The sequence below is a fragment of the Lepisosteus oculatus genome, chromosome 18 (assembly GCF_040954835.1).
Source record: "Lepisosteus oculatus isolate fLepOcu1 chromosome 18, fLepOcu1.hap2, whole genome shotgun sequence".
NCBI lineage: Eukaryota > Metazoa > Chordata > Actinopteri > Semionotiformes > Lepisosteidae > Lepisosteus > Lepisosteus oculatus.
Window position 1 is genome coordinate 9,462,749 of NC_090713.1, and position 27,109 is coordinate 9,489,857.

The 27,109-nt window shown below is 41.4% G+C and overlaps 1 long non-coding RNA gene and 1 gene segment (V, D, J or C); both read right to left on the reverse strand.

Annotated features, from left to right (window-relative positions):
* Nucleotides 1-259: 259 nt before the first annotated feature.
* On the reverse strand, nucleotides 260-8,787 carry LOC138223977 (Ig kappa chain V region K29-213-like). The segment is given in 3 exon segments: nucleotides 260-540; nucleotides 8,364-8,567; nucleotides 8,691-8,787. Coding segments are annotated over 3 exon segments (492 nt in total).
* Nucleotides 8,788-11,456: 2,669 nt separating this feature from the next.
* LOC138223978 (uncharacterized) lies at nucleotides 11,457-12,597 on the reverse strand. Its single transcript, XR_011182366.1, has 2 exons — nucleotides 12,517-12,597; nucleotides 11,457-12,358 (listed from the first exon to the last, which is right to left on the reverse strand). It is a non-coding gene; the product is annotated as an uncharacterized lncRNA (long non-coding RNA).
* Between the last annotated feature and the right edge of the window lie 14,512 nt (nucleotides 12,598-27,109).

Below are 27,109 nucleotides of genomic sequence, written 5' to 3' on the forward strand. Positions count from 1 at the left end.
AATGAGACACTTGCATCGGGCGGCCAACGGCGTAACTACAGTATGCAGCGCTCGTTATTTTGACTTGCACTACATAATTCAAACAAAAATATACTGAAGGGAATGGTTTAAAAACACATATTTCAAACTCGCGTAAGACGTGAACCCACTGTACTGTATATTGTATTTTGTATGTATGTGTAACTTATGAATTTTCTTTTTTTCTTCTATCTTTTTTGTATCTCTGTTATTTCAAGCACACCACAAAAATGAGAAATAATATAATCACAGTTATTTTAATAGTATGACTGAATTAAATGATCTTTTGTAAAAGCAAAATAAACTTTTAAGTGCACCTGCAGTAGGTCCCAGCTGCAGCAGTACAGTCGCTGTGCAGTCCTGCTGAAGGAGGTTTTTGTATGACTGTGAAACACTGTGTGGACAGATCTTTACTGTTGATGTAGTGGTTACTCTGACAGTAATAATCTGCTGCATCTTCAGCTTGGACTCCTGTGATGGTCAGAGTGAAGTCAGTCCCAGATCCACTGCCACTGAAACGCTCTGGGATCCCAGTCTCACGGTTAGTTGCTGCATAGATCAGGAGTTTAGGGGCTTCTCCAGCTTTCTGTTGGTACCAGGCTAGGCGGTTATTACCATACACTGCAGGACTGGTCTTACAGTTCACAGTGACTGTCTGTCCAGAGAGAACAGATTTCACTGCTGGAGTCTGAGTCACAGTAACCTGTCCACTGGATTCTGAAAACAAGAGAAAACAGTCATATACATTTTTTAAGCTATTTCACTTTGTGTCTGTAAATCTTGTTTATGTAACATGCTAAAAGCTATTAACAACACGAAAAAAATAAAAAAAGCTAGGACTAAGTCAGCACCTAGCCAAGTATTAAATTATACCCTGAGCAGAGATGAGGAGTGTCCAGATGAAGATGGTGATGAAAGTCATTGTTGCTGTGGGTTCTGTTGCCATGAAGGGCAGCTCTCAGTCATGAAGTGTTCAACTCACAGGGCTATAAACACTCCCAGAGCACTGAAGCATGTGCTGTCAATGCAAAGTGTCTCTTCTATGCAAATTATCTTCCTGGGTTCGGCAGCACTTTTAGCCAGTCAGTGCTGGAAACACAAGCTTGGTGTTGTGTGTTGTGACAGAGCAAGATGAGCAATTTATCATGAACACTCCCAGGACAGCAGGACTGGACAGAGAGCAGCTTTGTAAGGAGCAGAGGATGAGACACAAGCAGCTGAACCCTTATTGTACTCGGCACAGTTGGAATGGAGTGGAGTGTGGAGAGTCTGTTTAAAGCACCACTTGGCTCTGTGTGTTCAGACACAGGAGGACTGAAAGATTAAAGTTCAGACTGTAAATTGCTGTTATAAGTCATCAGTTAACTTCTTCTTAATGTACAGTGACACAGGTGATTAAGTCCCTCCTAAATTAGAGCACTTTTTGTATAGGGATGGAGAGCGAGTGTTTGAGCAGGACATCTCTGACTTCAGGGAAATAATCTGGGGGAGTGTGCCCTCTGGTGGCAGCAAAGTGATTTTTATTTTCTAAAAAATAAATTTACTAAAACCTCCATCCTACAAATTGTCTTTTCACCTTAAAATGGAACCTGAAATACCATTCCTATGTGTTTCATAGCTTATGCTTGTGGAAACCGCTCAGATAAAATGGTCAAAGACGGTACAAATAGCTCAGAGACACAAGGAAGACGAGGAGGCTAGTAGGCTCATCTTGCTTTCTCAATTCTACTTAGCTAACTGGTAGGCTGTGTGTTGAAATCCTTGTTAGTCCACTGCTGTTGTGCCCTTTTAGAATGCATTTCACCCAGTTTGCTCCAGCTAAGCGATTGGTTGAATCAGTGGTCATTTTTGATGATCCAAATTGCTCATCCTGCATCTTGAATAGAATCGTCTTTAACACCACAGCTGTGACAGCATTTTGTTCCAGACAACTGGGTGTAAACAGTTGTCTCCTGTTCTTGAGGCAATTAAATTTCAACTCCTATTGGTTGTCCCAAATCCAGCCTGGATCCAAGTGTAGATCTTGATCTAGGATATTTAAAAAATTAAGACTGAAATAATTTTTCACAATTTTGAATTTTCAATCAGAGCGGATACCCCTCCTGTATTCGCTGTTTTCAATCCAAATGATTTGTGTAGTGCATTAGGCGCCATTCAACATGTTTTGGCCACAATATTTCACCAGAAGCTAATTTACTGTCACACAGAATAAGAAGATGGTGTCCTTGAAGAATGACATGGCTGCCTAAAAGGTGGTGAACCCCTGCAGAAAGAACTAGAGAAAGCAAAACCTGCTTTGTAGCAGTTTTATAAACATACTTAATGTACACTGAATGTACATTTTTAAGCCAATACATTTTTTCCATCTCCAGAACTCACTGGCCTTGTGCAAACCCTGAAAAGCATCTAAGACCCAAACATCCCATTGTAGCTCCAGTTGTGTTTTGTGTTTTTAAGGATGTTTTTTTCAAACACTATGTTCCCCTTGAAGCAACTTAAATCCAGTAGAGCTGCATGCTCTGTGGTTGTCCTTATGTGAAAATAGAGAATTGTTACAAATGGAAGGTTTTGAAAATGGTGAATAACAGGAATTGACCAAGCAGATAAATCAAGAAGTAAAATAAGTAATCAGAGTGGTTGCTATAATTAGAAGTACATGAATTATTTGTTCTCTGGCACAGTTTTGGTGAAAATAATACTAATTCAGGCACACTGAGTTAAACAAATATTCATTAACAGTGAAAATACAAAGTGTATTAAACACAACATAAACATGCAACAAGTTACTGTGCTTACAAGTACTGTAGATATACAAGGCCTACAGTACATCTACAGCATCCAGAAAGCCTCACTTGGTAAATGACACTTAATCATTTACCCAGAACTTAATTAACCAGGTAAACCAAGGTGAACTTCATGATTACTTGTGATCACAGGATCCAGACCCCTGCATCTCAGTAACCCCCCCCCCCATTTGCTTTGAAGCTGGAAATGTTTACACTGCCAGGTGTTACACACTTCAACTAGATTCCTAGACAAGTCAAGGATGATGAGCCCTAAAAGCAGTTTTGTAGCTGACTGACTGCACCACCAGACACCTTGAAGGGTGCAAAGACCCTTTTACCCCTGTAACAGGCCCTGAAAGACTTTTGCCTATCTGGCACTGAGAACACTGCTGAGAGAAAAGCTATTTTGTTTTTTTCTGTTTCTAGTTCAAAAAAGTTGCTCCATCTTATGGCCATTCTGAGCTTGTGTCTCTCACTTTAGCATATTTGTTCCTGCACTGTGTGTTGATTCTGAACCCAGACAAAACATCTCCAAGCTTGTAACTGAACAGCTTAGTGTCCAACTACCAGCCCCTCTACCAAGTGTACAGGGTTTCTCTAAACAAAGGGAACATGATTGAGAACAAAGGTGTCATTTTGATTATGTCAATTTCCCATTAAATATGAACTCTGTGAGGAATTGATTATTTCAATATGTTTTTGTAAACAAGAAAGTATTAAATAAAACCTCAAAAACAAGTTACCAGATTACAGAGTCAGGATTACTGCCTGATGCACGCAGGCTGTGGGATGGGCTGTAGATGGGCCTTTTCACACCTCCTCCTCCCTATCCAACCACCTCTCAACACTTTCCACCCTTGTTGAGCCCCAGACAGTGCAGAATTCTTCTGCTGTAGGTGACCCAGTCTTCTGGAGAAGCAGAGCTCTCTGCTGTCTGGGAAGTGGTGCTGTATAGCTCTGAGCCTTCAAGTGACATGATCACATCTAGGCAGGGGAAGAGCTGCTCTCAGTGCAGTTACTTTATATCAGTTGAGCTCAAGGGTTACTAAAAAATGGAAAAATATATGTCACAAGTGTCAACAGTTGAAGAAAGGCCAAGGCTCGGAAGATTAATTGAGTTTGTACACAGTATATAGTGGCCAGTGATTTTGTCATTTAAGGCCTGTTTTTCTTTCTCCAGTCAGTCTGTTTCCTCTTCCTAATCAAAGTCTTCAAAAGTAAAAATTGGGGCAGGTGATGATTAAAAAATGTGTAATTGAGGGACGTACTGACCCCGTCCAGCTCTAGTAGGTCTGTAGTTGTTCTCTGCTTCAGTTTTCTGTGGTTCCTGTTGATGAGCCAGAGCAGCTCTTGTACAGGGTTTTTCTTTGAGTATGTAACACTGTGTGAACACAGGACCACTGTGTTTACTCTGACAATAATAATCTCCTGCATCTTCAGCCTGGTGTCCTGTGATGGTCAGAGTGAAGTCAGTCCCAAATGTCTGCCTGCCACTGAAACGTTCACATATATATGATGTATGTAACCTCATACTGTATATCCAGGTTTCTGATGGTACCAAGCAAAACAAGGGTTTTTTGAGCCACTATCATAACAGGTGTACACAGAGCTGCTGGTCTTAAAGCTGACAGTGACTGTCTGTACTGGGAAAAGAGATTTCACTGCTGGAGTCTGAGTCACAGTAATCTGCCTGCATGAACCTGAAAAAAAAATTTATACGTTTCACTTTTGAAACACTTAAAATGACATTTCTGCTAATTACAAATCTTCTTGTATTAATTTATTTGCTACTCGCCACGAGTACAGACAACAAGTGTCCATATGAAGACACTGATAAAAGTTATTGTTGCTGTGGGTTCTGTTGCCATGAAGGGCAGCTCTCGGTCATGAAGTGTTAAACTCACAGGGCTATAAACACTCCCAGAGCACTGAAGCATGTGCTACCAATGCAAAGTGTCGTCCTTAATTATTAACCAAGCTGAGCTGTAAACACGTTTGTGCACTGAGGTCTGTGAAGAAATGTCTGGTTCTGCCTCATTATGCACAATAAACACAACTTCATAGCAGGAATATTTCAGGAGTACCTTTTGTCAACAAACCTGAGAGCTCAGTTTACCTTATGTTTTCCTGCAGATGTAGTTCATGTTATCTGATGGCATTCAGTTTGTAATCTTGTTGTATTCTAATGATAGTTAAATAGATAATTTGCTTGTTGTTTTGGTTAGTGCTGCCTGTCAGGCAACACCAGGCTAAATTATTAAATGTATTGCAGTTTTCCAGTAATTCCAGTAGAGGTCACTGTTGCAAACTAGAAATACACTGACTTTCAGTACTTTGGCTCCTCTTCTCTAACACAGAGTGGCTCATCTTTGTCAACACACAATGATACAAAATAAACTTCAAATGCACACACGGATCACATTTCTAATTTTATGGGTTATATACTGATAAGTATCTGATATAGTATTGTATATTGATCTATTTATGTTTATTTATTCTATATAGATATACTGTAGCATATTGCATTGTAGTCAATGATTTAATTTATTTGCAAAAAAGGAAATTGTATTGCAAGAATTTGAATGGTGTAGTGGAGGTGTGAATACAGTTTGCACTGATTGACAACTGTTAGATGTTTGAAGGCCATATTGTCTCACAAATATTGTACCTGAAAACAAGCTATTTGTAGGTAGAAAGGATTACAGTATTTAGATACAGTATACATTTCTGATACAGTTTACATTTAAAATCAAAACCTTATTGTTTAAACCAGTCATCTACAGTTTCCATGACATGTAAAGCATCCTGGAAACACTCCTGCAGTCAAACTACATCTGTGGTACCCGTTGCACATTTCAGATACTGAATGAGAAGTTTAAATGCTGCAGAAGGAACTAAACAAACAAACGGCCACAAAGAGATTGAACTGACACCATCAGGGTTCAGGGAGCTGTGTACCTGGTTTGTCAGAGAAACACAGAGACACAGTCTGATAAATTTCAACTCTCCCATCTGAGCAATTTCTCCCAACAACACAACAACTGACAGATTTTCCCCCACTCCTCTCTCTAAGATGGGGTGTGTATCAAAAATAAATTTGATATTTTTGAAGAACATATATGTATTTCTATAATGTGAAATACCTCTGCTGTTCTTCTGTCTGAGACCTGCTAATGAGCCAGAGCAGCTCCTGTAGAGCTGAGGGAGGTTTTTGTACAGATGTCTATCACTGTGTGAGAGGGTAGCTGTAGCCCTGCTGACAGTAATAATCTCCTGCATCTTCAGCCTGGACTCCAGTGATTGTCAGTGTAAAGGCTGTTCCAGACCCACTGCCAGTGAATCGATCAAGAACCCCAGACTGACGGGTTGTTGCGTAACGAACCAGGAGCTGTGGAGAATGACCAGGTTTCTGCAGGTACCAGTGCAAGTTGCTGCTAATAGACTGACTGGCTGTACAACTGATAGAGACAGCTTCCTGGGAGAACAGACTGAGCTAGAGACTGAGTCAGAACAATCTGACCACTGGACCCTGGAGAGGGAATAGTTATAGATAAGAGAATATTAATAACTGATCATTGTACACATTTACAGTATGTATTCTTTTACATGAGAAAAAAATTGCTATATTTTTCATTCATTTATCAGTAAGTTTTATTGTATCACAATATTCAGAATGAATCACAGAATCACAGAATGCAAGAATTATCTTTAAACCTCACTTTGAGCACAGAGCCCTAGTGTCCCAGCAGTAGAATCAGTGGCATCATTGTCCTGTGTGTGTCAGTGACTCTGAAAGGGCTGAACAGTGAGTGATCCACACTGTGAGTCTTAAAGTGTCTGGAGCAGTGAGATGGCACAGGTATGCAAAGCTCCTTCCTGTATGCAAGTTCTGTCACAGATGTGATATGAGCTGTGAAAACGGATGGAGTTTTTATAGGAGTCCGTGTCTTTGAATTTCCTCTGTTCTACCCCAGTCAAAGAGTAAGCTCAACGCTTGTGGAGCTTTTGAGTTTTGTGGAATGTTACAACTGAATTATTTGTATTAATGATAAATATTAATTACATAATAAATTATAAATCTAGTGATTTTTATATGTTAGGATAATTAATATAAATACAGAGACAGCCTCTATGCTGTCACATTTTCATTGATTTCTATCCATCCATTTTCTAACTGCTTTATCCAATACAGGGTTATTGGCAGCCGGAGCCTTTCCCAGCAGGAAATGGCCACAAGACAGGATACACCCTGGATGGGACACCAGTCCATTGCAGGACTCACACAGACACAGACACACAAACCTACTCAAACTGTGGCCAATTGTCCCAGAACCAATTAACTTACCAGTATGTTTTTGACCTGTGGGAGAAAACCAGACCCCCCCGAGGAAGCCTATGGAAACACAGAGAGAACATAGAAACTCCAAGCTGTCAGGACCCCAGCTCCTGAATCGAACCCTGGGCCTCAGCACTACTGGGCACAAAGGCCAAACACTTCACCACTGTGCCACTCTAATTCACTTGTTTTTGAAATTTAAATACTTATTTCCTGAGCAGCTCAAATATTGCAAAAGTGCTGCAATGGAAGACCAAAGAACTGTCCTCATGGCTCCTGTCATGCAGAGTAGCAGGATACTCACTTCATGTACTTAGTTTGATATGTGTTTAAGAGGAACGTGACTTTGTTGCCAATGATGACAGCAGGGTTCTTGTCTGTCTTGGTGGGGTTTACACTGGTGAACGTGGTGGATGTCCCCAGGGTTATAGAGAGCCGACTCTGAAGTGAAGGCTTGGCGAGGATGTGGAATAGCTCAGTCTTGGAGACTGATGGTCTGGGAGATGGTGGTCGGTCATCATGGAGGAGATGTCTACTGGACAAGCTGTGATGTGGAAGGAGATCTGTGGTTTAGAGGGTGAATGAGGGCTGACGTGACACCTTTCACTCCTCTCCTGTGTGTTTAACTGGACTCAGTGTCAGGGTCAGACATGAGATGAAGAGGCTTCTGTCTGTACGTCATAAAAACATTTCAAACTCAATTTGATTTTTCAAAGATTAATGTACTCATATTTAGTTAATTCTGTAACCCTGCTTTTATCAACAGATATTTGCTATTTGTTTGGAAGTTGCACAAATATGTTTAAAGAATTCAATTATAGACGTTCAATTTGTTGTGTGTATTATTTGACATTTTTTCATCACCTTTAGTCATAGGTCATAAGTTCCAACTCATGTACAGCTACATCATTATTAAGCTTGGTGCAGCTACAGTAACATTGTTAATGAAGATCAGTGTTTGTCTCAGTTGTGTTCCTCCACAGGCTGGGTCCTATTTCTTTGTCTTACCTCTCAGCACCTGCAGGAGGGCCCAGCTGCAGCAGAGCAGTCGCCGTGCAGTCCTGCTGAGGGAGGTTTTTGTACGGCTGTATAACACTGTGTGCATGGCCAGTAACTGTTGATGTTGTATAAACTTTGACAGTAATAATCTGCTGCATCTTCAGGATGGACTCCTGTGATGGTCAGAGTGAAGTCAGTCCCAGATCCACTGCCACTGAAACGACTTGTGGTCCCAGAGTTTAGTTTATTTACTAGATAAATCAGAAGCCTAGGAGCTCCTTCAGATTTTTGATGGTACCAGGCCATGCGTTCACCTGCTGAGCTACTGTAAACTGGACTGCTGGTCTTACAGCTCACAGTGACTGTCTGTCCTGGGAGAACTGATCTCACTGATGGAGTCTGAGTCACAGTAACCTGTCCACTGGACTCTGAAAGGAACAAGACAGAACAAGAAATACTGAAAGTTATACTAGAATATTGTTTAAATATGTAGTACAATATTTGTTTACTGTAAAGATTTACAAAATCTTTCTGCTATATATCATTCTTACCTTGAAAGCAGAGAAAGAGAATAGTGACAAAAATGATGATAACAGTCATTGTTGCTGTGGGTTCTGTTGCCATGAAGGGCAGCTCTCAGTCATGAAGTGTTAAACTCACAGGGCTATAAACACTCCCAGAGCACTGAAGCATGTGCTGCCAATGCAAAGTGTCTCTTCTATGCAAATTAGTTTATTTTGAATCTGGGACACATAAGAAAATATTTTATCTTTGAATGGAGTAAGATAAGCATTAAAATTTCCATGAACAAAAGAGTTGAGGATTTATATGGAGAACATAATCAGGTAAAATCAACTGACGACATATTGTGCTTTTTTTTCTGCTGTTATTTTGAGAAATGGTTTGTGACTTGATTACATTTTTAGCTGAAACCTGTTCAGCTTTATACTCTTACATACTGCATGTATGGTGCTCCTGTCCTTTCAGTTGTGATGATTAAAGTATGAAGGAGGTGAATATGAAAATTATGAAAAAATATAATTTTATTGCAATACATCAGAGCCATATTCTTATCAGTATGTACAGTATGATGTCACTGTCTGTTAAGTTGAATTTAAAAGGGCAGTAAGTGTTCAAGAGGCACAGATTAGATGAAAATGACTTTTTTCTTTAAGTATAGTGATGTTCATCATTATGTACTGGAATGTGCATCATTTCATCCAGACCCCAAGATAAGACCCATCTTCCACACTGAGCAGCAGGAGAAGCAGGAAAGGGATTAGAAATGCCATTATGAAGCTGTTCTGTGTCTGAGACTGGAGTCATTGTTCACACATTGACAATATTCTAGTCTCTACAGATACAGTAACTAACTTGTATGCTAATTAATAATGAATCAAAAATGAATAGAAAATACACTCTTCATTGGCACAATGACTTGAAGCACAAATCCAGAGCCACACTGAAGAGGTCTCACAAGAAGAGACTGAAAGTCCTTGAGTGTTCCAGTCCCAGTCAAAGCCCAGACTTGAATCCCATAGAAAAGTGATGGAGAGGCTTGACAGCTGAAGTTCATAATCAATACACCATCCTGCTGTTCACATCCGAGGGAAACATACTGTATCCAGGAATGTGACACAAACTTTATAGTACTAGTAGCTTTACAGAAATTGCCAGCAGTTACAGAAATTACTGTGAAACTTGCTTCCAACAGCTACTAACTTAGGGGACTGAATATTGATGCTTCGTAAAGTATGTACAGTATATATCTTCACAGCATGTGTCTTCATTGAAGATTTTGCGAACATTTAACCACCTACACACATAACACCGTTCCTCTGAAATGAAAAGAAAAATCACTTGAAAACAAGCATTACACACATTACATTCAACAAAAGCTGATATCATTGGCGGAAGGTGTAGTGTTATTTGTAGCTAATACTATTCATTCCTATGTGATAGGAAGAAAATTTGAGGTGTACAGTATATACGGAAAACAGTCCATTCTAGTCCAGTCTAGTTATTTACAAATTGATTACAAATTTACAGTTGATTACAAAGTAATCATTTATTTCAGGCTTTAGCAACTGCAAATAACTTGAATGGCAAGACCAAACTACACAAAAAACGGACTGAAAACTCACAAAAAGGTTTTATGATTCTTTGTTAGATTTGTGCTGTAAATTTGCAGTGATGGACTATATACTGTATTAAACACTGTGAATTGTCTGTACTTGTATTGTTTGTTCACGTATTCTATTGACATATCGTATCTAAACAAAGGCATTCTGAATGTGTGAAACTGGCTGATTTACAGAAAAACCTCATATCTTAAACATGAAGACTTTAGAAACAGATGCCAAGATGTCAGATAAAACAGGGTACATTTGTCTTTTATATGAGAATAATAACTACAGATAGGACTGGAGAATTTCTTATCTACAGACTGTTGTGATTGTGTGTGGACTGTGGGCTCAGGATGATCTGAGATATTACAGAGGGTCACTGTGGACACAGAAAGCAGAAACAGTGAGAGCCTGTATGAGACTTTAATAACCTAATTGTACTTTTCCAGATTCATAAACAGATTTATGTGTCTCAAAAACAACATTGGACAGCAAGTGTTTGGGCTTTCTTTCTGTTACAGGGTGTATAAACAATTACTTTCAGATTATCAGAATTGAACTGAGTGTATGATAGAATATTGTGTAGGCAGATGTTCATATTGTATATAAAAAGGAAAATTGTGTATATTATACACTAGTTTGAATTATTAAAATATTTTAATTTGAGACATTTTAGGAATCCTTCTTCAGGGTCTTAGAAAGAAATTAAACGACTGGAACAGAGGAGACAAATGCCAGTAATGAAGGAACTGGATTGACAAGGGTGAGAACTGCAGGCCATTCTGTTGGCTTTATCAATGTGCGATTGTACAGTGCAGGTAGCAGTGATCTGTCTCCCTCTTGTGGCCAGAGTTGAGAAACACAGACTTCATTTAATGTGGTTCTATTTGACCGTAAACACAACAGAATGTGAACCACCCAGAGCTTCAGTGTCTTCAGGCTCCTGCTTCGTCTGATTGGATCGGTTAGAGTGACAGTGTCCTGTGCACAGTCAGTCCAACATGTTCATAATAAATTAACTCTACTGCCTGAACAGCAGCTTTTTCTTTCTCTTCTTAGTGATGGAAGTTACCACTTGTTTTATTGGAAAAGTAAAATATATAAATGATAAACATTTAATATCACTGAAAATGCTAAAGAGATATATTTATTTTATATCAAGAATGTATAAAAATAATATCTACATAGCTGTTAAAAGTACAAATAATTCTTTATTTTTCATCTTCGGTTTCATTTAAAAACATACCATAGATATGTTTAGAAGTAAGTTGGGTAAAAATACTGACTATAACATTAAGGTAAAAGTTTAACACATTATGTACAATTTTATTTGTGCTCAGTTCACTTGTAATAGGTTGCCTGTTCGAATTACGCGGCCGGCAGAGGAAATCTACTCTGTTGGGCCCCTAAGCAAGGCCCTTAACCCCAGCTGCTACAGGGGCACAGTATAAATGGCTGACCCTGCGCTCTGACCCCAAGCTTCTCTCTCCCCGTCTGTGTGTCTCATGGAGAGCAAGCTGGGGTATGCAAAAAGATAAATTCCTAATGCAAGAAATTGTATAAGGCTAATAAAGTGATCTTATCTACAAATTATTTATGTGTTTAGAACTCAGTATTTAATGATGCACAAACCCAGCGCTCTTCAGTGCAGATGAAGCAGCTCTGCAGCTGTTCTCAGCCTCAGTCCTCTGTGGTTCCTGTTGATGAGCCAGAGCAGCTCCTGTAGAGATGAGGGAGGTTTTTGTACAGACATGTATCACTGTGATACCCGCTGTAGCCCTGCTGACAGTAATAATCTCCTGCATCTTCAGCCTGGACTCCAGTGATTGTCAGTGTAAAGGCTGTTCCTGACCCACTGCCACTGAAACGACTTGGAATCCCAGACTGATGATATGTTGCTCCACATATCAGGAGTTTAGGAGCTTCTCCAGTTTTCTGATGGTACCAAGCAAGACAGGGGCCACTTGAGCTACTACTACCACAATAACAGGTACCCACAGAACTGCTGGTCTTACAGCTCACAGTGACTGTCTGTGATGGGAGAGCAGATGTCACTGATGGAGTCTGAGTCACAGTAACCTGTCCACTGGAACCTGGAACAAAATAAACAAGTAAATGTCTCACTAGAAATACAATTTGATTATGTTACAATTCCTGAAATGCCTACTACAAATATGTGCTATCACCTTGCAAACCTTTCAATCCAGTTTTCTAGTTTGAAAAGATAATATAAAATTACATTGCAAATCACCATGAAAGAAGACAAGTGTCCAGATGAAGATGGTGATGAAAGTCATTGTTGCTGTGGGTTCTGTGCCATGAAGGGCAGCTCTCAGTCATGAAGTGTTAAACTCACAGGGCTATAAACACTCCCAGAGCACTGAAGCATGTGCTGCCAATGCAAAGTGTCTCTATTTTAGTTCTCCTTTTTCCTCACTTCCCCGCTCACTATTGCGGATTCTCTTCGAGCTCCCTAGTGCGCGTTTACCTCTTGCTTCTCTCCGGTTTTCGATCTCCTAGCCTGCTTCTCGTTTTCGGTTTCGCCTTGTGATTTGGATTGCTGCTTCCTCGTTTGTGCTTCCGTGTTCTGAACTACTCGCCTGCTTCCTGGATTCGATTTCGCCTAGTGTTTTTGGACTGTTGCTTCTTCCTTGTCTCTCTGTGTTCCGACCTACTCACCTACCTCCTGGTTTTCGTTTTTGCCTAGCGTATCTGCTTAGTGTCTTTCTCTTGTCTTGAGTCCTGCATAGGGCTGCTAGGGCAATAGGATCCTATCTTACAGTTTCTCACAAGCAATTTTAATTATATTATAACAATTTGTTGTTCATCATCATCTTACCTCCAGAGTCCAGTGGGCACATTGTTGTGACTCAGTATTTAAAATAAGTATTTCAGTATTTAAATTTCAAAGGCTTTGCAATTGAATTACCAAAAAATTAATTATAAAAATATAATGCCAAAACAATAGCCATTATTTGCCATCAGATAAAATATTTGAACAGCTTTTTTGCATTTCTAAATGTCTATTTTTATTTTGTGACATATATTGTTTCATGTCAAGATGCCTTTCTATCAGCTACATTTCCAAAGAAGGTACAGTACATGGACACTACTGTTAAAGCAGAAGGATGGTGTGTTATTTCTGAAGGATTTGTGTCTGAAACATGATGATATTGTTACGAATGAGGGGTTACAAAAATAGTGAAAAACAGGACCTGAATAAGAGGTTAAGTCAATAAGTGAAATAATTATTCATAACCCTCAACTTGTAAGTGATTTCTAGCAATATACCTGAGCGGTTGGTATAATTAGAGGCAAATACTCAGGTACTGTGACAGAATGAACAAATTTTGGTTCATTTCACGTCTTAAACAACTGTCCACACTAAATGAATAAGAACATTATAAATATGGCGCTTGGTCTTTTGTTTTATTGTCTGCAATAATCTAAATTGTCATGTTGTAGTTTGAGGCTCTTTATAGATTCCAGCGCACAGCTGTGCAGAGAACAGAACTTTAATGCCTACAACTTACAGGAAGGCTTAGTATCATATCTGTGCTATTCCATATCTGTCATGGATGTCGGAAGGGACAAACCGTGGAGAGGCAGGAGAGCGAAAAAGACCCTATGTGAACGGGGAGTTAGCCCGGGCTCAGCAGTGCAAAGAGTTCTGGAGTGCCGTATAGAAACCTATGCCCTCAGGCCACGGATAGAGTGGTGACCTGGTGCTAGGTGGGTCTCAGGACATCCGAACGCCAATGCTGAGCCAAGCAGAATAAGTGACCCAGAGAGAGAGACACCGGAAGGAGAGCAAAGCACAGGAAACTAGGGACAGGACAGAGTAGGAGTGCCGTCTGGCTACAGAGGGCGTGACAATATCCTTAATGGTCACTCATGATAACTCTAATCTTCTCATTAATCCCAAAGTGGCATTCAATTCCTCCTCCAGTTCTACTCATCTCCTCTCTGGAACAAACAGCAATATCCAGGCCTAGTGTCAGTCACTTAGCCTCTCTGACAAATTCTTCCTGGGAAAACAGTGAACACTACTACTACAATACATTAATCTAACTACACCAGCCCAGATACCTACACCAGGTCAGTCACTCAAACCCTGGAGTGTCTCCCTGAGAAATATCCAGTGTTCTGCTGAAGTATTTCAGTTTTCACTGCCACCAACAATAAATTAATTTTGAAATAATTATTTCCTGTGAAAGGTCTGAACTTTTGAAGTGAAACTGATAAATGAAGTCATCAAAATGACATCTTCTTGCTTAATCAGGCTCCTCTCCATTGTTCTCTTTGTTTAGATGAACCCTGTGCTTTAGGTAGAGGCAGTGGGCTGGTACAGTATTTGGACACTGGGCTGCTCAGTTACAAGGCTGCGGACTTTCAATCTGGGTTCAATTCAATGTACAGTAAATTATGATCAAGGGAAAGACACCAACTCACAATGAGATTAACATGGGGCAACTTTACCATTTTTTTAAACTAGAAACAGAAAACACTAAAAGCCTTTCTCTCCACAGTTCTCAGGAAAGAGTTCTTTCCGGGCCCTATGCAGACGACACGATCCGGGATTGAGTGAGGAAACACTGGGAAAAAAGTCATGCAGGATTCGGGAATGAAGACGGGGGAGTGCCCATGGAGTGCTGGTGGTCGGGGGAGGTGTGGCCAAGGCAAACAATCCAGGGATGAGACGAACGGGAAATCCAAAAAGGGCAAAAGTCCAAAGCCAGGCGATCCATCCGAGACATACTATTTAAAAACAGGAACCGGCAGGGGGCACAGGAACGGGAACAAGAAACAGAAACTTAAAGCATAACGGTGCCAGGCGCATCCAGGTCCCGAGCTCGCATGATGCTCAGAAACAGACTCTCGAAATGTCTCTTTGCCAGAGTGCTGAGTGCAGTATAACCTGATCTTAAGTAGCCTGCACCAGGCTGAAGTGCTGAAAATAGACCACAGGTGATCAGGCTCCTTGTCTGGTCATGTGTCCATGGTGAAGGAACAAAACATGTACAAGACTTGTGTGGTCTAACATTGGCTTTACACCCAGAATGTAAATAGGGAACTTGTTTCTGTCAATAAACCAAGAGACATGATCTTAGATAAAATATTCTTATTCTGCATGTTTATTTTAAACTTTTTGCTCAGATATTTATACAGGAAAATTCGACTTATTACTACATTGAGCAGTTTGTCATGTATCACTAGGTAAACTCACTGAGACACAATTATATGGGCAGTGAGCTAAACAGTTTGCTTCACTAATCTTTGCATGAACTTCATGTGATGTATATCCATATATAGACATATTTATGTATTACTATTAGGGGGAGTGTCACTTTAGCTTGTGTGTTTCACAGTATAATAGACCATCTTTAGTTACTTATTTTCGAGTTTGGTGGTGGTAATAAAGGGACTTCCCCAACACAGACACCTGGACTCTTGTCATGCCCCACACTTGCCCTCGCAAACCCCATTACATTCCCAAACCCACAGTTTCACGATCTCATTCCTAACTGAACCCATCACATTCTCACAGTCACCAGATTCCACAGATTCTCACTCCTGAGCCAATTATCCTACCACATCCCTCTCTCTTCACTATTTAAAGTTCCCTCACGCACCAGACCTTGCTCACTATTGAAAAGCCTCCTTTAGAGTTTTCTAGTGCGCGTTTTTGTCTTGTTGGATTTCCCAGTTTTTGGACTTTTCGCTTTTGATCTCGTCTCTTGGATTTCACTTTTTGGATTGTCTTCTCGGTTTATCTCTGCTCTTTCTGGTTAACTGATCTCTAGCTTCTCTTATCGACCTTGCTTCTGGATTATGATTTTGGATTGTTTGCCTCTGCATCCCTCAGAATTCACTGCAACACAGGATCCTCGGAAAACTACCTGCCGGATCCCTGACACTCTGACATTTGTATGACACAAATGACATGCTGTAGGCAGTAAATGAAGAAGATTACTACTGAGAGCAGAGATTTAGCTTCCATCTCATACAGTGATACAGTACGCACCAGGGCAAAATCCTCTTTCTACTGTACAGGAGGTGGTGTGGTTAATTGAAAGAAACAGAGGACTGAGGCTGAGAACAGCTACAGAGCTGCTATAATTGCTTTTTTTATTTTTTTACATTGATATACAGTAAACCTATGTATTGTTAAGTTGTTGGATCTCTATTTTCACTGTAATGTAGTGTTACGACCCTAAGTGTCTAGGGGTAAAGGGGTGTAACATTTAGGATGTGGGTTCTGGTGAGGGACTTAGGAAGCGTGATAACAAGGGTCGGTGCCAAAGTGATGATTTTAAGGTGAATAAGTGACTGGTTTGTAATTGGACTTAATAACACACAGGGTAAGGGAACTAGAGTGGTGCCAAAGAAAAGAAAATAACAAACAAAATGGAGCTGATTAAGAAAGTGAGGGAAAGTTAACCTGACTACAAAAGAAAACCCAAAACACACGGTCTTCGGCATCTTCAAACACCCTAACTAGCCTTCACTGACTACCCATAACCATACAAGACAAATGGCACTCACCCATTCTAAACTAGTGTGACTAATACAAAAATCAACTACATATGTAAAGTGTACCCAACAACCTAAACTAACCCTATACACTAAAGTTCACTCAAATATACAAGTGAACTACGAATACAAACAAGAGTAGACAAGTAACAGGTACAAAAGAACACAGAGGTTGATACAATAACAAGTTTGGGCAAGGAAATGGCGAAACAAGAATAAACACAATCTAACTAACTAACAAAGCCAAAGCTATGAGAACACACACACACACACACACACACACACACACACACACACACACACACACACACGAAGCAAAACGAAGCCGAAGCAAAAACCAAAAGTGAAGCGAAACCCAAAGCCGAGTGGGACTGAAGTTAAACGAAAGGCTCCTTCCTTCTGAAAACCTTCATGTTATATACTGAATGAGATGAGTTGTGATTGGTCGAGAAGCTGAATGAAGACGATGTCATACAGAAACAACAGTGTAATGGTGGGCCAATGGGGTAGGGAGAACAATCAAAGTGGTTGCCAGCAGCCATATCACCCTGCAACTCACAACTGGCGACTCCCTGCTGCTAAGCAGGTGTGAGCCTGGTCAGTACCTGGATGGGAGACCTCCTGGGAAAAAATAAGGTTGCTGCTGGAAGAGGTGTTAGTGGGGCCAGCAGGGGGCGCTCACCCTGCAATCCATGTGGGTCCTAATGCCCCAGTATAGTGACGGGGACACTATACTGTAAACAGGCGCCGTCCTTCGGATGAGTAGTAAAACCGAGGTCCTGACTTTCTGTGGTCATTAAAAATCCCAGGGTGTTTCTCGAAAAGAGTAGGGGTGTAACCCTGGCATCCTGGCCAAATTTCTCATTGGCCCTTACCAATCAGGGCCTCCTAATAATCCCCCTCTATGAATTGGCTACATTACTCTGCTCTCCACTGATATCCAATGTGTGGTGAGTGTTCTGGCGGACTATGGCTGCCGTCGCATCATCCAGGTGGATGCTGCACATTGGTGGTGGTGGAAGGGAGTCCCCATTACCTGTAAAGCGCTTTGAGTGGAGTGTCCAGAAAAGTGCTATATAAAATGATATAATGAATAGATCATTTGTCATTGTCATTCGGTCATTTCCCTCAGAACTATGCAAGCTATGCTTAAAGACACCATGCGGCTACAGTATGTTATCTTTTAGTTTTGCTGCACATTGGTGGTGGTGGAGGGGTGTCCCCATTACCTGTAAAGCGCTTTGAGTGGAGTGGCCAGAAAAGCGCTATATAAGGAATTATTATTATTATTAATTCCCTCAGTATTCTGTTCAGACTCAATGTCTTGGCATTATTAAGAATGGTCAATCCAGTTCACTCAAGTCATCCTGGACAGTGAAAGTCACCTTCATCCTTATGGTATGATGATGCTTCAGCTTCCTCCATTAAATCACCAAATCAGATCTAATTCTCATTCTAATAATTTGCATTGTGTTATTTTGCATTTATTTCATGGTTGCTCACCATGAAAGAAGACAAGTGTCCAGAAGATGGTTATGAAAGTCATTGTTGCTGTGGGTTCTGTTGCCATGAAGGGCAGCTCTCAGTCATGAAGTGTTAAACTCACAAGGCTATAAACACTCCAAGAGCACTGAAGCATGTGCTGCCAATGCAAAGTGTCTCTTCTATGAAAATGGTCTTCCTCTGTCTGTAGAAAATGGAGAAGAGCAGTTTCTGTAGTTGTTAATTAAAATAGTGTGTCTCTGGTATGCAAAGCACTTTCTTCTCCCATAAATAAATCCTGTACCACAGCTGCCATTGTGATCTGAGCTCTTAGCAGAGATAGGACTTGAAAATGGACGGATAATTTTCTTCTGTTTTGCATCAATTGTTAGTTACATTTTTTTTAAAGATGAGAGAGAGGGGCTTTCTGTCTGATCACTGACTTAATTTAAAAGAGACATTGAGCAACATGAGACCCCAGTCGGTGAGGGCCAGGGAGAGATCACATCATCTCACTCTGTACAATATCTCCCTCTGCTGGGGACTGTGGGGAGAGCATTATCATTACAACCCTGCTATCCTCACAATCTCAACCCGGGAGGAGGAATTTCTCACACAGCCTACAAGTCCCTGTAGAAGAGAGCAGGGACTTGTAGCCTGCAGTCGACAGCAGAGGGAGCTACACTGAGGGGGCTGTACTTTCCACTTGCTGGAGGGTAGAGTTCACACTTTCACACACCAGTCTGATGAAGTGTTTTTTTATATACAGATAATTCTGCAATTGCAAGTTTTAATGTGCCAAGGCTGCATGATCCGCATGTCACGAACCGTATTCCCGCGTGCACCTCTCGCCGTCAGCACCTGCGCACTAGTTAAGCTATTATCACTTCTCACACCTTTTCCTATTTATACCCTCTCACTCCTCTCAGTCCCCGCTCAGTGTTCAGCTCGACTTTTGACTTTCTCTTTTGCACATACCTTTCTGACCTGACTTCTGGATATCCGACCCTGTTCAATCTTTGGCTTCGACTTCGTCTCTGTCTAGTGTCTTTTGGATTTGGATACCTTTCTGACCTGACTTCTGGATACCCGACCCTGTTCAATTTCTGGCTTCGACTTCGTCTCTGTCTAATATCTTTTGGATTTGGATACTCTTGACCTGACACTCCGGAAACCCGACCCAGCCTTCCTACCCCGACCTCGTATTCTTCCTTTCGCTTCTGGGATTTGGACGCCAAACTCATTCAAACTACTCTCTCAGCACCGCATAGGGTCTGAGCAGTTATTCTCACACGTCCCTAGTGACAACATTGACACCACAGGTATTTACAGTACGTTGAAAACTATCACAAACAGATATTTTTTATAGCCAAACACAATACCGCTGGGCTTTTGCACAGTGCTGCTGTCTGAATGCTAGTGGACATTGCAGCTGTTTTACTTCTAATTTATACTACCTCTATTGTGTTCTGTATTAATTACATCCATATTCCTGCAAACCACAGTTTTATTTAGTTTTATTTTATACTATTATGCTGTTGTCACACATTCCATTATGTTCCTGTCTCCAACAATTTGTGCTGTGATCTGTTATGTCATGTGTTATGTGAGGAAACAGTCAAGTAAGCATTTCATTGTACTTAGGTACACATGACAATAAACCAATGACAAAAAAAAAAACACATGACAAATTTTATTTTGTTCAGTGCTAGTAGTATAGGAGTACTGTATTTTTAGAATAGTTTAAAGGAGGCTTCAATATCTTAAATATAAAGATTTCTGTCATATGATGTTGTCCGTTCCTGTTTTATCTGGGGAATGAATATAGCTGGAGCCACTGTGTCTAATTATTGAACTCCATATTACTGCAGATATGTCATTCATGAAATTCAGTGTGTTTGTGTGCAGTTGAGTTATACTTCATTGTCTTCTCTCTCAGCACCTGCAGGAGGTCCCAGCTGCAGCAGTGCAGTCACTGTGCAGTCCTGCTGAGGGAGGTTTTTGTACGGGTGTGTAACACTGTGTGAATGGCCAGTTACTGTTGATGTTGTGTTCACTTTGACAGTAATAATCTCCTGCATCTTCAGGCTGGACACCAGTGATGGTCAGAGTGAAGTCAGTCCCAGATCCACTGCCACTGAAACGACTTGGGGTCCCAGAGTTTAGTTTACTTGCAAGATAAATCAGAAGTCTAGGAGCTCCATCAGATTTTTGATGGTACCAGGCCATGCGTTGACCATAGCTGTCACTGTAAACTGCAGGACTGGTCTTACAGCTAACAGTGACTGTCTGTCCAGAAAGAAAAGATCTCACTGATGGAGTCTGAGTCACAGTAACCTGTCCACTGGACTCTGAAAGGAACAAGATAGAACAAGAAACAATGAAAGTTATACTTGAATTTTGTTCAAATATGTAGTACAATATTTGTTTACATACAGTTACAAATTCTTCTGTTACAAATTCTTTCTACTGTATATCATTCTTACCTTGAAAGCAGAGAAAGAGAACAGAGATGAAGACTGTGATGAAGGTCATTGTTGCTGTGGGTTATGTTGCCATGAAGGGCAGCTCTCAGTCATGAAGTGTTAAACTCACAGGGCTATAAACACTCCCAGAGCACTGAAGCATGTGCTGCCAATGCAAAGTGTCTCTTCTATGCAAATTGTCTTCCTGGCTTCAGCAGCACTTGTAGCCAGTCAGTGCTGGAATCACAGGCTACACTGAAGATATGTCTGCTGGAATCTGCCAGTCCTGCATCATTATTCATATTCCATATTCCATATTCATATTCCAGGTTTGTAACCTGTTACTACAGGTTACAAACCTCATGTTTTCTAGAAGATATAGTCCATTGTTTCTGACGATATTCACTTTGGGATCTTGTTCTATTCTAACAGCATGGGACAGTTACTGATATTTGTTTGCCCACTGTTGTTTTTAGTTAAGACTCACAACATGGATCTTTCACTGTTCAGCCCTTTCAGAGCCACTGACTCACACAGGACAATGATGCCACTGATTCTACTGCTGGTCTTGCAGCTCACAGTGACTGTCTGTGCCGGGAGAACAGATGTTGCTGATGGAGTCTGAGTCACAGTAATCTGGCCACTGGAACCTGGAACAAAATAAATGTATTACTGGGAAAATAACTTTATAATGTTAAAATGCCTGAAATACCTAAAATAGATTTGTTTCATCACTTTGCAAACGGTTCCAGAACTGAAAACCTTATATAAAGTAAAGTACCTTTACATGAATTTAATGTTTACTCACCATGAAAGCAGAAAAGTGTCCAGATGAAGATGGTGATATAGGTCATTGTTTCTGTGGGTTCTGTTACCATGAAGGGCAGCTGTCAGTCATGAAGTGTTAAACTCACAGGGCTATAAACACTCCCAGAGCACCGAAGCATGTGCTGCCAATGCAAAGTGTCTCCTCTATGCAACTTGTCTTCCTGGGTTCAGCAGCAATTGTAGCCAGTCAGTGCTGGAAACACAGTTTCTGCTCTGACGTCTATGAAGACATGTCTACTGGAATCTTGAACTGCTCATTCTGAATGATAAATGAAACCTCTTTATCACAGGAATATTCCAGGAGTCACTACAAGTAACAAACCTTAAGCCCAAATTTAACTCTGTTTTAGAAGATGCTATCAATTGTTTCTGATGAAATTTAGTTTGGGATCTTATTCTATTCAATCAACATATAACGGTTACTGAGATAACGTGCTCACTGATGTGTTTAATCAAGACTCACAGTGTGGATTAGTCACTGTTCTCAAGGGCACTTTGCTCGAGGTGGGCATTGAAATAAAAATTAATAAAAATGTTTTTACTAAGTTAATTTAAGTAGGTGGCTGCGTCAGCATGCGTAGGCTACAAAGGAACAAGTAAAGGTTTATTCCAGGCTTAAAAGAGAAGAAAAGAAACACAATGTTTTAGCTTTGTGTTTCTTTTCTTCTCTTTTCAGTATGGAATAACCCTTAATAATAATAATAATAATAATAATAATAATAATAATAATAATAATAATAATAATAATAATAATGCTTACACTTATATAGCACTTTTCTGGACACTCCACTCAAAGAGCTTTACAGGTAATGACAGGGACTCCCCTCCACCACCACCAATGTGCAGCCCCACCTGGATGATGCGATGGCAGCCATAGTGCGCCAGAATGTTCACCACACATCAGCTCTCAGTGGGGAGGAGAGCAGAGTAATGAAGCCAATTCAAGTTGTTCCTAAGTTAATTTTAGTCCTGTTATTTTAATACTAACATAAATCTTATTCACAATAGGTCAATTAAAAAAAGAAAATACAAGAAACAAATGCGTTTTCTCAGGCAAATCAAACACTACTGTGCAGTGCTTAGGTGGAACTCTAGGATTTGTATCTGAAAAATCATGGAACAGAAGGTGTTTTAATCATCTAAATATCCATCCATCCATTTTCTAACCTCTGTATCCAATATAGGACCACAGGAGAACCTGAGCCTACCTGCAAGATGGAGCTGACAGGGAAGGCTGCCGTCCTGCGAGCTCCCATTCGTTCTTGTCTATTTCTTTATTTTTTGTTGTTTTTCATACTGTTAACTGCACATACTGCTTGCTCGGTGATTAGTTATGACCGACAAACACTTATAAACATAAGATCGAATATTGGCACAGTTAAATCTACACCAATAATAACTGCCGACTATATGGACTGTGGTGTCTCACCTGTACCTGTACTGGGAAGAAGACGGCGTCGCAGGAAGAGGGGTAAACGGGCAGGCATTCTGGGAAGATTGAGGCAATGCAGCAGTAGCGCCCCGCTCCCGAGTATACTTCTTGCCAATGTTCAGTCACTGGACAATAAACTGGATGAACTGAGGGCAAGGCTTGCTTTCCAACGGGACATCAAGAACTGCAACATGCTGGCGTTCACTGAGACCTGGCTTGACCCGTCTGTTCCGGACTCTGCTATCCTCCCGGGAGGATTTTCTATTCACCATCAGGACAGAACAACGGATTCGGGTAAGAGCAAAGGTGGCGGGGTATGCTTCATGGTAAACAATTCCTGGTGTACAGATGTGGAGATTATTTCAACATCTTGCTCTACACATCTTGAACATTTGACAATAAAATGTTGCCCTTTCTATCTCCCGAGGGAGTTCACAGAACGGTAGTTCTCACAGTACTGTATATTCCGCCGCAGGCAAATTACACAAAGGCACTGGATGAACTACACTCTCACCTTAACAGACATGAGAATACACATCCTGAAGGGGCATTCATCATAGCGGGTGATTTCAACGGTGCTAACTTGAAGAAAGCAATTCCTAACTTACATTAACAGATTGACTGCCCGACGTGCGGAGCCAACACGTTGGACAATGTTTACCATCCCTTCCGGGATGGTTACAAAGCCCTCCCCCGACCTCCTTTCGGCAAATCCAATCACGCCTCCATTCTGCTACTTCCCGTTTACAAGCAGAAGCTTAAACAGGAGAGGCCAACGTTAAGAACCATTCAACGTTGGTTGGATGAATCGGATTTTATACTAAATAACTGTTTTGCTATCGCTGACTGGCAGATCTTCCACGAAGCTGCCGAAAATAAAATCAATCTGTATACGGACTATGTTACTGGCTACATCAGTAAATTTATTGAAGACGTGGTTCCCAGGATTACTGTTCGCACATATCCAAATCAGAAACCGTGGGTAAATGGTGAGATACGCGCCAAACTGAAAGCTAGGACAGCTGCTTTCAATTCTGGCGATATGGATCAATACACAAAATCCAGATACGACCTCAGGAAAGCTATCAAAATAGCAAAATACAACTACAGAGTTAAATTAGAGTCATTATTATCACGGCTGCAACGCACGGACCATGTGGTGTGGTATACGCACCATTACAGACTACAAAACACAAGCCAGCTATATCGCACAACAGTCTACCTCTCTTCCTGATGAGCTAAATTCATTCTATGCTTGGTTTGAGGTCAGAAACGCAGATCCAGTCAGGAAGATTCCAGAAATCCAAGACGGAAGCCCATTTATCATATCCAGAGTGGATGTGTGTAAAGTTTTTAAAAAGACCAGTCCACGCAAGGCTCCTGGCCCTGATGCCATCCCTGGCCGCGTTCTGAAGGCATGTGCAGACCAGCTGGCAGATGTCTTCTTGGACATATTCAATCTCTCTCTAGCTCAGTCTATCGTTCCTTCCTGCTTTAAGAAAACCACCATTGTCCCTGTTCCTAAGTAACCCAGAGTCAGCTGCCTAAATGACTACCACCCTGTTGCACTCACATCAGTTATCATGAAGTGCTTCGAGAGGCTGGTCAAAGCATACATCACCTCCTCACTGCCTGACACCCTAGACCCACTGCAATTTGCATATCGCCAGAACAGATCAACAGAAGATGCTATTGCCACTGTCCTCCGTACTGCCCTCTCACACCTGGATAAGAAAGGAACATATGTGAGAATGCTGTTTGTTGATTACAGCTCAGCATTCAATACCATAGTGCCCTCAAAGCTTGTCATCAAGCTCCAGGACCTGGGATTGAACACCTCCCTCTGTAATTGGATCCTGGACTTCTTGACAGAACGTCTGCTGGTGGTGTAGGCGGGCACCAACATATCCTCTACCCTGACTCTAAACACTGGAGCCCCCCAAGGCTGCGTGCTTAGTCCTGTCCTCTACTCCTTATTTACCCATGACTGTGTCACCAGGCATAACTCAAACTCCATCATTAAGTTTGCAAGACGATACAACAGTCATTGGCTTGATCACAGATGGTGAGGAGTCTGCATACAGGGAGGAGGTTGAAACCCTGACAGCATGGTGCCAGGAGAACAACCTCTCTCTTAACATCAGTAAGACAAAGGAGATGATTGTGGACTATAGGAAACATCAGGGAAGAGACCACACACCTATTTACATCAATGGGACTGCAATGGAGAGGGTCAGCAGTTTTAAGTTCCTGGGAGTTAACATCTCAGAGGACTTAACCTGGACCCACCATACCAACATAGTGGTCAAGACAGCACGGCAGCGCCTGTTCTTTCTCCGCAGGCTAAAGATGTTCGGCATGCTGTCACATATCCAGGCCAACTTCTACAGGTGCACTATTGAGAGCATCCTGACTGGTTGCATCACGGCCTGGTATGGAAACTGCTCCGCCCAGGATCGCAAAGTACTGCAGAGGGTGGTGAAGTCAGCGCAGCTTATCACCAAATGTGAGCTACCAAGCATCCAGGATATCTACTCAGCTAGATGTCTGAAGAAGGCCAGGTCCATTCTCAAGGACCTCAGTCATCCCAGTCACAAACTGTTTTCCCTCCTACCGTCCAGTAAACGGTACCAAAGCATTCGGTCCAAGTCCAACAGACTACGGAACAGCTTCTACCTCCAGGCAATAAGGCGACTTCTCCAGTGCCTTCAATACCATCCAGCCCTTACTTCTAAGGAGGAAGCTGGAGGAGATGCAAGTCGATGCCTCCACGACCTCGTGGATCACTGACTACCTGACAGGCAGACCACAGTCTGTGAGACTTCAGAACTGTGTGTCTGAACAGGTAGTGAGTAACACAGGGGCACCTCAAAGGACAGTTCTTTCTCCATTCCTCTTCACCCTCTATACTTTGGACTTTAAGTACAACTCAAAGTCATGCCACCTGCAGAAGTTCTCAGATGACTCTGCAATTGTGGGATGTATCAAGGGTGAGCAGGAGGAGGAGTACAGAGGACTGGTCAGCAGCTTTGTGGAGTGGTGTGGGGTGAACCACTTGGAACTGAATGTTACAAAGACAAAGGAACTGGTGGTAGTTTCAGGAGGAAAAAGGTCAAACCTATTCCTGTCTACATCCATGGGAGTGGCGTGGAGATGGTGGACTCGTACAAGTACCTGGGAGTGCACATCGACGATAGACTGGAATGGTCTAAGAACATTGAGGCCATCTATAAGAAGGGACAGAGCCGACTCTACTTCTTGAGGAGGCTCAGGTCCTTCAATGTGTGTAGTAAGATGCTACACATGTTCTATCAGTCGGTGGTAGCGAGTGCTACGCAGTGGTGTGCTGGGGCTCTGGGATTAGAGCAGTAGATTCCAAAAGGCTGAACAAGCTCATCAGGAGAGCAAGCTCTGTCATTGGGTTTGACCTGGACTCCTTGGAGGTAGTGGCTGAGAGGAGAATGATGTCCAAACTAGAGGCCATCATGGACAACTTCTCCCATCCCCTCTATGACAGGCTTGCAGGAATGAAGAGCACGTTCAGCAATAGACTGATTCATCCACGGTGCGACAGGGAGCGCTACAGGAGGTCATTCTTGCCGTCTGCCATAAGACTGTACAACGCATCCACCTTGCATCTTGGCAGAGGCAACATCGACAGTGACCTGTTTCTGGACTAAACGCATCTACACATCTACTGCTACATCTGTTCTCTTTCTTTTTCTTTTTCTTTTTCCCGTTTACAACCACTTTTTGTGCAATATATGCCAGGGACCTGTGCAATACATTTATATTTATATCTATAGTTACATCTATATTTATATTCATATGTGTGATATGAGTGTGATACGATTTTCTGTGTACTGTTCTGTTCTAGTTTGTTCTTGTGCGTCCGGACTGTGAGTAACTCTTGTATTGTATTGTATGTATTGTACTATTATTATATAATTCGTTACACTGTGGCTGTGTTGTGTGTGTTAAGCTGCTGTTGCACTGCAATTTCCCTCACGGAATCAATAAAGTATCTATCTATCTATAAGACTGCTAAATAGCCAACCTGCAGCTCCTTTAGCAAATCACCTGTAATGGCTACATGGACACAC